The sequence below is a fragment of the Leptopilina boulardi genome, unplaced genomic scaffold (assembly GCF_019393585.1).
Source record: "Leptopilina boulardi isolate dan_hultmark-lab unplaced genomic scaffold, ZJU_Lbou_2.1 LbouV2_193, whole genome shotgun sequence".
Classification (NCBI taxonomy): domain Eukaryota; kingdom Metazoa; phylum Arthropoda; class Insecta; order Hymenoptera; family Figitidae; genus Leptopilina; species Leptopilina boulardi.
In genome coordinates, this window is record NW_026137744.1 from 1361782 (window position 1) to 1374203 (window position 12422).

Genomic DNA, 12422 nt, shown 5'->3' on the forward strand with positions numbered 1-12422 from the left:
CTACTTAAAATTCAAAACCGTGAGGAACACACGTTTTCTACTTTTCCTTTCAGTAGAAACAGACATTTCGGTGGGACAAAAGTATTGCAACGTTTGAAAAAGAGAAGATTCACTTCTTTAATTACACTTTATAGAAAAAATTTGCTGTGACAGCGAACTACACGAAAAAAAAGAAATGCTGTCAAATGATAAGTGATGTTTGCTATCGGATCTATCAAAATTAGTAACCACAGCTAAATTTTTTGCTGTGAAAACGAAAAAGTTTGCTGTGATAAATAATATCAGTGTTAATTTTTAAAAATTTACTGTCACAGCAAGATTTTTGACCCCACAGCAAATTTTGTTCGCTATCCAAATATTAGCTAACGTAATTTGCTAATTACTTTAGCTAATACAGGGACAGCGAACAAATTTGCTGTGAGGTCAAAAAAGTTTGCAGTGATAGTAAGTTTTTTAAAAAAATTAACACTGATATTGTTTATCACAGTAAACTTATTCGTTGTCATAGCAAAAAAATTTAGTTGTGGTTGCTAATTTTGATAAATCCGATAGCAAACATCAGTTAGCATCTGTATAAGCAATTCTTTTTTTCTGTGTAGTAAAAAAATATCACTAATGCAAATATAGTAATTTTTTACTAAAAATTAGTGAAAATTTCGACTAATTTAAATTGGTGAACGAATTCTCAGTAATTAAAATTTAGATACAGAAAATAAATCACTTAAATTGAAAAGCTTAAACAGTCACCAATCAAAACTTGAAAAAATTGCCATCAAGTTGTGAACAATGCGAAAATACACTGTTTGCTAAGAAAAAAGTTAAGTACACCAACTGCGATAACCTATAATAAAAGTATGAAACCTCATAGACACTCTTAAAGGGTGTTGGACGAGGGGAGATGGAAAATCGTCCAAGAAAGAATAAGTAGATATCTCAAGGAGTGAGAGGATCATGCAGTTTAAGGGTGTAGGGGGAGGAGTCGTACAATATTTGCCGTAATTAAGTCCCTCCGCTTCTTCGGGTCGCCGCGGCGGGACGCGGTAGAGTGTAAGAGAGAGAGAGAAAGGATGATGTTAAGGTTGGCAAGTGAGCAAGCGAGCGGGGAAAAAAGGCGATCGCAATAAATAATACAGAGGGAGAAAAGAGGCGATCGCCTGCAACATTCTACTCAAATGTTAAATAGGTATCAATTTGCTCAGAGCCAATAAGAGAGCAGTAGGGCGTGCCAAGTGGTGATGTGATTGGCCATGTACCAAAGGATAGGCGATGCCCCATAGATGCCTAAGGTTAGGTTCACCTTTTGCGCGCGCGCCACTCTCTCTCTCTCGTATTCACTGCATAGTGGGGCTTAACCACCTGGTTCACCTCTCCCTTTCTGGTCTCAACCGTCTCCTATCCTGTGAGACCGGTCTGATTCACTTCACCACGATCAAGCAACGACATCGGGTTAGCGAGTCACGATTCATCTCGCGATTTTGTCACGTGACCGCGATCTTTCAATTTTTGTCACGAGAAATTAGTGATAGTGAATCCCCCTATGTGCTACCAAGTGATGGTTGTGACCCTTATAATTATGGTGACAAGAGAGGATTATGAATTTATTGTGAATAGATATTGTTTCTGCTTGTGCAAGAGTGATCGTTTATAAATATGGATAATAGTGTACGTGACATAAAGAAGACTGAATTATAAATTCTTTGTAGGAATGAATTCCCCTTTAGCTTTCAAGGATACCACGAATTATCGTTATTTCAAGGATACCGCGAAACCAATCACTTTCCCATTCCGTCCGCCGGAAAGAAAACTAGACCTGAGAGGAATCTTCGAGGCTCAACAGTGCATGAAATAATCAGACAACGTCGGATGAACATCACAGCGTCACGGCTGATCTCGCATAATACATTCAATGCATCTTACTTTCAAGCGACCTTTGTAATTTACACATTTTATCTGTCAACATTTATTGCAGTACAAATATTCCATATAATAATATTCTTAATGTCTACTTTAAATCTAAGTCAGATTGATACACCATTTATCAGATAAAATAAATTAAAATAAAATATATCGTAGAGAAAAAATTTCATCAAACATAATGTTCTTTAACACATCATTATAAGATGTAGTACAAAAAACTAGAAATTCTAATGGACTCAACAACATGATTGTATTTTAAAGTGCATATAAAAACGTGAGTCGTAAAAGTTGCAGATCCGATATCAAATAGAAATTATGTCGGATCACGCAGATAGTGATGTGGATGCCGCGGAGGAGATAAATGTCGATGATTCCGATTCTCGTAGTTGTAGTCCCAGGAACTATTTGCACCATCACGATTCTAACAGGAATCATCATCATCATCATCATCATCATGATGTCCCGTCCGAGTGTTCCAATTCCCCACCTCCCAATCAAACAAGTACAAAGACTCTACAATCGGAACCACCGAGAAGTCATCCATTTAGCATTAGTCGACTTCTCGGTGAGAATAGAAGTCAAAATCCAAAAAGTCCATCGTCCGAAGATTTGGACAGTGACAAAGATCGAAGATCGTCATGGACATGGGAGGAAAGTAATAATCGAACGTCGACATTGGAAGATGGAAGACGTTCATGGGAGCCAGAAGCTGAGGAAAAAACTTCGGAGAAAGACGATGATGACGATACTGGAAGTACGCCCGAGATTCCCACCAGTCATTCAATTCATTCGAATGATTTATTAGCACCTTTCAGACTTTTTCCCGGTGGTTCTGGACTTATATACACCGGAGGTGGAGTCATTAGGGTGCCGGCACACAGGCCACCGGGTACGAATGGCGCACCAACCTCGGGAGTACCTAATCAGGCACTGATACCTCATTGGAATTTGCAAGCTCTACAGCATAGTCAACAACAAGCTGCAGCTGCTGGACTTAGAGCTAGCTTCTTTGCTAATCTTGCTCCCCATCCTCTACAGGCGCATCCGCATCTAAAGGATAGGCTAGCAGGTTCATATTTTTACTTTTTATCATTTTTATAGTCAAAACAATGGACAACTACTGGGGTCATCCTCAAGGCCATATGTGATACATATTTATGAAAGTATATCAAACCCTTTTTCCTTCATTTATATGGTAAACATGGAGCGTGATATTTTGCTGACACACCTCCCTCCCTCCTGTAATTCCTATAGTATATCACATCACTTTATGGATGACTCCAACTACCCTCTCTAAATCTGAATTAGTGAAAAGTGAGCTATTAATTTAAATTAGAAAGAATTTTAACTAATTTTTAGTCACTTTTTACTAAGACTTTAGTAAAAAAAAATTTAAACTACTAAATCAAATAGTAATATTTCACTAAAAATTAGTAAAAATTCTTATTAATGTGAATTAGTAGCTCACTTTTTACTAATTCAAATTTAGAGTGCCCTAAATAACAATACACGGAATGAAATGCTATCGAAATTTCAGCCATAAACTTATTATGGTTGAAAGTTCTGGTTGAATTGGTTATAGTCTGTCAAATTGGCAGGTAAGTTGGGTTATATTAGCCATGTGAAGTCTGATTCAGACATCTTGCTCTTTGGAAGTATTATTCGTTTGGTTGGATTACCCAAACTGTAACAGTGCCATGTTAATTCAGATACGATATGACAGAAACAGCAAGAATTATGGCAGTAATTACGAAAAAATCTTTCCTTTAACATATACCGAGACAAATTTTTTTCACCACAAATATCTAAACAGACTAGATTTTTTTTATATTGGACAATTGACGATACAATGTTCATATAAACCGAATGTCGAACTTCAAAAATAAGTGTAGTATTTAAATGTTAATTAATTAATTAATAATAATAATAATAATAATAATAATTTTGCAATTAATATTCAATATCCCTAGAAGAACAACTAATATCCTTATGTCAATCTTTTCTAATCCATCAATTTAATTATTCCGTTGATTTGAAGATTCGAAAATAACAAAATCACTACCTAAAGGGTTAGAAATCATTACAATATTGCATCTGCGCCATATTGGTAATGTAGGTACAACAGTTTTAAGAGAGAATAAAAAGAGAAGGAAACAAATATAAGATTGCTTTCAAATCATGAAAGAATAAATAGTAGCACAGTAAATTCTACTATATACACAAACACAGAAAAAACGCTGGGTAAATTTTGTTGCGGGTAATTTTTCACCAATGCTAATTCACATAGACGGTGGCGCCCTCAACTAGGATAAAATTTGTTGCCGCTAATTTTTATACCGATTTTGGGATAAAAATTCTACTTTTTTTCGTGTGAAGCTAAATTTAATATATTTGCAAGTTATCTTTCATAATTAAAATTTATTTATTCAAAAATTGTATGGGAAAGAATAAAATTATTCAAAAATAAAAGAAACGAATTTTGTTTATTGTTATGTAAAATTTTTTGTTTCTATATTAAATCCATAACAGCAACCAGAATATTCATGATGCCCTACAGACGTCCTAAGAATTTTATTTCACTGAAAAAAGTTATTTAACTCAACACTGAAAAAAAAATTCTGGTTAGACTATATATTTAACATTACTTTCTAGTTATGTTAACCAGAATTCTAGTTGAATTAACTAGAATTCTCGTTAAAATAACCAGAATTCTGGTTAACCTAACCAGTATCAAAATGTTAAATATACCCTAACCAGAATTCTGGTTATTCTAACTAGAATTCTGGTTATTCTAACTTGAATTTTTTTTCAGTGAAATAATCGGTTACTTGACTATGAAATTTAATTAATTTTACCCGAATAATAATTATTTAATACAACTAAATATTTATTTGATAATAGTCAAGTAACAGATTATTTGAATTAAATACATTTTTTTCAGTGTTGGTTCGGGGAAATTAGGATATCCCTAGAGGTTATCTACGATTAACATCTGAGGAATATCCTAATTTCTCCGAACCAAATGATATCCCTACGACATCCGTAGGATATCTTTGATATCTGGATGTTGTATAAGAGATTATATTTTCATCTTTCATAATTGGTACATATTTTCTTAAAAATTGTATAGAAAAAAAATTAAATAAACGAAAGATTCGGGAAGGCAAAAAAAGTTCGGATAATCGAGGTTCCACTGTATTAATCTCAGGGGCGTATAGGAATGGATTTTTTCTATAGGAGAGCAAAAAAATGTACTTTTGCATATTTCTTTAAAGACTGGAGGGGGCAATTCCCCCCTTACCCCACCGGTTCTTACACCACTGCGATTAATCTAAATGCCACGATCCTATTCTTTCAACATGAACTAATTCACGAACCAGTTTTCTTATTTGTTGTAATTTGTAAACAATGAGCAATTTTCAGCATGTATATAAAAGAAGTTGAAAGATATTAATGAAGAACTAATTTGTTATTAGTATATTAGCTTAGGATACATTATTCCTTGAAAAAGAATATAGTAAGGTATATTTTACTTTTTTTTGTTATTATAATTCTCATTATACAATATCTTCTTTTCTTTTTTAAAGAATATCCTAGCATTTTGTGAATTGATTTCTTGTTGAAGATAGTAACTGTTGCAGATATAATAACGGAATAACAGTGAGTTACTTAGAATAAGAACTACTGTTATTGTTCAGGTTATTATAATTCTACAAACATATTAGAAAAGTAAATTACAAATGTACTTTGGATACTATGTGCATGTTAGTCTTTAAGTCTTTATATTTCCAGTTAGGTTTTCTCGTATAAAGGGAATTATTAATAAGATCACACACAAAATCTTTATAAATAACATTATTTTAAATAAAGAGAAACTAATTTTTTAAATAATATTTTTGTTTCTCTTTTATGTACATATATATTTAAAGTATATATAAATATTTTTTTCAAATGCATATTGATATTTATGTCACACGTTATATAACACTATACTCTTTAAAATAAACATTACACTTTGTGCATACTATTAGTAATTTAATGACTATAATTTTTCCACAATTTGGAGACACACATTTACTAAGTAGTAAAACCCAACAATGCGAGGAAACCTAACTTGCGCATAGAATATACATTAAAAAAAATAAATATTTTTAACGGTCTCATTTTTTTTAAAGATGTTTTTGAAAAACACTTGTTTTGCTAAAAATAAATAATTTTTTTTACGAGGTAATTTTTAATAATTATTATTCTTCAGAATATAATTTTAAAAACATTTTAACAAAAAATTCTTTTGTAAGATTTTAAATATGATTAAATACATACTTGATCATCTTTTTGTTTTCCTTTCTTTATCGTAATTTTTTTTTTTATTACTTTATGCTTAAATCTATTAGTAGAAAAATTTTTAATTATTTAAAAATTTTTTTAATTTATTCAACTACTTTTCTTCTTTAGACTCACTCAACAAAAATCCATGCACAATGCACCTGCGCGATGATAACCAAGATTCTATATATATGTATGTGTTGTTCCACCTACCCTTTTTCTTCTCTAATATTATTCTACGTACACCAAATTGGCGCAGGTGCAATATTTTATCATTGTTTCTAGCTCCTCGGGCACTATAATTTTTTTTTCTTCTTTTAAATATTAAGTTTTTATTTACGCACAACGTCAATTGTCTGTATCACTATACACGCAGAGAAATTTTTTATTCTAACTAAATATAACCATTTATTTATAACTCATCTGCAATAAATATACTTTTTTCCTGAATGTACATAGAGATAATTTTTTACTGATTTTGAACCCCCCCCCCCATACCCCATTGTGGGCATAAAAATAAATTGAATCGTGGACATTTTTAAACACCTACTCCACCCCTAATGACGTGTCCACGTGATATATATGGATGATCCCACATAAATGAAACATAATAAATTTTAATTCTTTAATGCAAATTTTTTTAAAGCATTGTATATTTTATTTTATATTATTATAGATAATTAAATATTTTATAAGTCAATTATTGAAAAATTCGTGAGATATAATATATCGCGTATAATGTTTAAAACTGCGCGGAAATATGACACTCATCAGAACATTGAAGACAGTGAAGACACGAAGACTGCTATATGTTATAATTAGTATCGACTTGAACTTCCTCAGATTAGAAAGCTCATATACGTCACATTTTGCTCATGTTAATACAGGTATATCAATTAAGCAGGGCACATGAATTATTTAGTTACTCACTCGTCACAATCGGCGGGAGGGAGAACCGAGTGAGAGAAATTATGGTATCTCGAAATAATGTGATTTCACATTTCAACATGGTTCGCGCATTTGATAAATTTGTCATTATAACCAGTGTATAAAATTATTTAATGAAAATGCATGGTATTTCTATCAACACTTGTCCATAAAATATTTATCTGATTAATATATATATATATATATATATATATATATATATATATATAATAACGAAAAACAAAAAAAAACTTGCGAGCAACAAAAAAGACAACAAATTACTTATCGACATATACCCCCCTTTTTTTAGTCCTTTTCTGATATAATCCTTTTCTGATTTTTCTTGAAAAAAGAAAAGTGTATTATTTCTGATGAATGAACTATATATATATATATATATATATATATATATATATATATATTATAATTTGATTCGATTTTTCTTCGAAAAACGATTTCTTACGTCCAGTCTGAATGTTTGTTTTACGACACCTCTTGCCAGTTTGCAAAGTTCTCTTAAATAGCCTGTCGAGTTGTTATTATAAAGTCAAAGCAAAAAGAAAAAAAAATTACATATAACGGTAAAAGCGCGACGACGTTGGGTCAAAATTGAGAATAAGCCAGTTGAAAAATGCAATCGCGTAGCTCGTGGGCAACTTTCTTTATTTCAAAGAAACCTTAAAAAGTAGGTACGTGTAAAATACATAATTAGAGTCTATTTAGACGAATTCTCATAACGTTGAGGTCTTTTTTTTCTTTTCTTTTTTTTTTTTTTGAATCAGTCAAGTAAGCCACAATTATTATATGCTTGTGGCGTGAGTTTAATTTTTCTTCGTAACGGTATGTAACGATATTCGTGCTTAATAATTTTCCCTTGAAGTAATAATATTATACAGGAAAATAATAGAATAAAACAAAAAAGATATGAAAACTATTGACATATACGTATATATGAAACGGAATTAAGTATTAGAAATTAATTTTTATTTAACACAGAAAATTATAAAATTGTTTACCTAAAAAATATTTTTTTATAATTTGTTGATTAATAAAAACTATAAAAAATATTTTCCGAGCAAAAAATTATAGAATTTTTTATTGTAAAAAATTATTTCTTTAAAAATCGTTTATCATAAACTTTGCTTACTTCAGCATTGTGTATGAAGTTTTATACAAATTTTTCTAACAGTGATATAGTTGTAGAGAGAAAAAAAATTAAGTCAAATTCAATGAAAATAAAAATTGTCGCTCTTACATATATACATATATATTTTCTGTCCATATGTTCTGGGCAAACATAAATAGAAATCACATGAAATGAGACACTCTTTTGCTACTTCGTGTTTATGATCACTCACACTTATACAAATATGTATACAATACGTACTTCCCCTATACAACTATTGGTTAAATGTATTTACTGCATATTGAACAGTGCCAATCTATAAAGAGCTAAGAGCATCCGATTTACACGAAACTGATGAAAAAAATGGAAATAAAACTTCGTTTCAATTGATTTTTGTTATTTTCTGTCATTTACGATTAACACTGAACACATATTCCGAATATGGAAAATAAAAAACAGTATAGAAAATTATATCAATAAAATTGTGACAAGCACTAATTTTAAACAATAATTTTTTTTTTTAATTGTGTTTATTATCTTTAATCCTTTAATTTTTGAAAACACTCATGTTTTAAAACTCATATATATAATATTTATCTTTAGTTATTTTTTTTTCTTATAAAACCCGTTTCAACTCATATACATATAATTGGTCTTTCTGAAAATTTACTTGTTATTTCTACCAGTCATTACTGCACTTTCCAAATGAAACCATAAAATTATGAAGTTGTCATTTCATATATTTGTCAGAAGTACTTATAGAAAAAAAAATTAAACTCCATAATATACAATTTCATTTTATATTTATAACAAGTTAAATTTTAAAAACATTTCTATTATTTTTCATTTAAAAAAACAAAATGTAATATTTACAAAAAAAGAAATTCCCGATTATAATAAAAGTTTTGCTTTAATTGCTCTGAATATATTTTTCAAGAGTGTATTTATAAGAGATCGAGAAACACGCAAAATAACATTAAAATTGCCACATGCATAATTCAAGGCAGAAACACTCGAAATAAATATAATATATATATATATGAAATGGCAACATGCATGAATTAGTAATTATGTATTCAGCATAATTTCTAAATTACAGGAAAGTGATCGCAAAGGGGTAGTAGTGTAAATCGGTTGGGACAATTAATAGTCTAGAACTTATGTATATATGTTGCCAAGCTGGTAAGACGTGTCAGAGACAACAGTTACCGACTTGTTTGACCACATATGAAATGACTCTACTTAATGTTACAAGAATCTTTCGTTTGCCATTACTGTCGTATCTGATTTCTTCATCATACGAGTTTTTCACTTAAATACTCAAATTAACTCATCGAATTCAATCATCATATTCTACATTAAACTGAATTGAAATTTAATTTAATTATTTAATTAGTTTGTCTCACTATCAATTTCTTGCAAAATACCGAGGGAAATTTTTAACGCATAAAAAAATATTTTTTTCTTTACGAGAGAGAGAGAGAGAGAGAGAGGGGCAATTAAATTAAAGATAAAAAAGAAATTTAACATCCACTTGTGAAACAATTATTTGGTAAAATGATTTTATTACACTGAAAAAAAATTTCATACGAATAATCGATTAGTTGACTATTATCAAATAAATATTTACTTGAACCAAATAATTTTTATTTTAATTAAATAAACTATATTTAAACCAATAATTACTGTATTTTAAACAAATACCATCTCAAATAATAATTATTTGATACAAATAAATATTTATTTGATAATAGTCAAGTAACCGATTGTTTGAATCAAATAAATTTTTTTCCAGTGTATAAATATCTATATTTTTTAAATAACAATCATTATTATTTAATGTTCTCTCTTTTGGTAAAATAGAACATCTGGCAATTGTTTTTAATTATGTACAGCTTTTGAAAATCATAATAAATTTTCAATGCGCAATTTTGGATCCTCGAAATTTCGCGAAGATTAAATTTTGACTTGAAAAATACAAATATTAATGGAAATGAAAGAAGAGAAAATAACACCGGAAATTAATAACATGCGGTTAAAATAAGAATCTTCACCTCACAACGAAAAACACCAACTGACTTCTGAAAGGCCATACGCGCGATTATTTCGAATAAAAGAGCCTACGCACCGCAATTACAATTTTCGGACTCTTCGCCAAAGTACCCACATATTATTTGTGATTTATTACATTTATATGACTCTAGAAATTGAAAACTAATAACAGTCTTTTATTGAAAATAAAACCAACTTTTAAATTCAAATGCTCATGTATAAATATTCTTTAAAATTAAAACTATTTTAATAAACTTTTTAATTTTGTATTATAGATTGTAACTGTTAGGTACGCACAATGTTAATTTTGTCGGAAAGTTTTCTCTTAAAATATTGAATTAGTTGAATAACAATAATGATGTAAACTATATTTGTCCTATTCAAATAAAAAAAAACCGTCAAACTGACTCGCCTACCCCATGCAGGAATTGCCCTATTTCGCCCCATTCACAGTTTTCTAAAAAGGATCAAATTGAACCCGAAGTGGATCAAATTGATCTAAAAATTTGGATCAATTTTTGATTTGATCCGCATTTTTGGATCAATTCGTTGCAATTTGACACTTTTAGGTTAACAGTGTTTGAATTATAGTATTGGCAAGGACCTAGTCATTTTTTATAATTTGAAAAAATAAAAATTAATTTTCTTCTTATTCGGAATTAAATATAACTAAATAACTGTCGCACTATAAATAAAATATTTAATTGATTCAAATAATCGGTTACTTAACTATTATTAAATAAATACTTCCTCCATGAGGAAGCAATATTTTACTTGAACCAAATAATTTTTATTTAAATTAAATAAACTGTATTTAAACCAATAATTTCTGTAATTAAAACAAAATTTTATTGACTTAAATAAAAATTATTTGGTTCAAGAAAATATTTATTTGATAATATAGTCAAGTAACAGATTATTTGAATCAAATAAAATATACTTAGAAATAATTGAATTATGTATAATTTAATAGTGTAATAAAATAGGGTACTTACTTGGCAAACTGCTAAGGCCCTGACTTGTTTTCCATACGTTGAAAAATTCGTGCCTGAAAATAAATTATACACAATAAATAAAAACTTGTAGAAATTTAAATTGAATTTTACATTATAAATTAATATTTAAATTAGGTTTATAATTATTTACAATTACAATGAATTTTAAATTTAGTTAAAATCACTTTAGCTGACTATTATATCTATTGCCCGTATAGCTCAGTGGCTTCTCTACCGGACTTTCAGACGCAAGGAGCAGGGTTCGATTCTTCGTAACTTTCAGATTGCATTAAATTCTAAATAACAAATTAACAAATAAATCGATGAGCTAATTTACCCGCGTTGAGCGAAATAATAATTAATAATAATTTTAATAGATTTTGGAATTATGGTATTTATATGGAAAACTGGTAGAATTCGCAAGTTCATTTGTTTTGTGGTGGCTAATTGGAATTTACAAGTATAAACACTTTTGCAGTATATACATATACACGCATAAATGATATCGAAAGATTGAATGGGATTTGTATGCGGGATTTGAAAGACACGAAAAGAGAGATAAAAGAGAGTAAAACAAAGCAAGAAAGATATATACTCCTGAGTTAGTTCGAGCAATGCTGAATGCCTGGGGCCAAAGATAACCGGGTACCGGGAACAGAGAAAAAAGGCATTGCGTGACCAAAACCTGAAACAGAATCCTCCACTGCAACTATAACCCTATGCTTCGTATGAAATGCTCTTCTCTAACTATATACACGTCCTCCACAAGTTACCTTCTCTCGCTTCGTGTTAGGAACGCAGAACCCAAACCTTGTACAATATTGCCGACAGTCTTCAAGAAAGACCAAAGCGCTAAATTGTTCAAACTACCTCACCTGATGTTAGACAAGTGAGACCATTCTAGTTAACAGAATATCTCAAAAATACCTTTTACCACCGCGGGAAACATTTTTTCTCACACTATTAGATTTTCTATATATTCTTCGCACTAATTTAAATCTAAATCAGTCAAAATTTTAACTAATTTGAATTATTCAAAAAAAATTTACTTAAAAATAATAATTAAATTTTACCAATGA

At 29.8% G+C, this 12422-nt stretch overlaps 1 protein-coding gene across 1 annotated transcript in view; it reads left to right on the forward strand.

Annotated features, from left to right (window-relative positions):
• The first annotated feature begins 1373 nt into the window (after positions 1-1373).
• Positions 1374-12422, forward strand: part of LOC127277983 (homeobox protein Hmx-like) — a 46765-nt gene continuing 35716 nt past the window's right edge. The window contains exon 1 of the mRNA XM_051299456.1: positions 1374-2986. Within this exon, the coding sequence (XP_051155413.1) occupies positions 2233-2986 (754 nt within the window). The 5' untranslated portion in view covers positions 1374-2232. The remainder of the gene's footprint in view (positions 2987-12422) is intronic.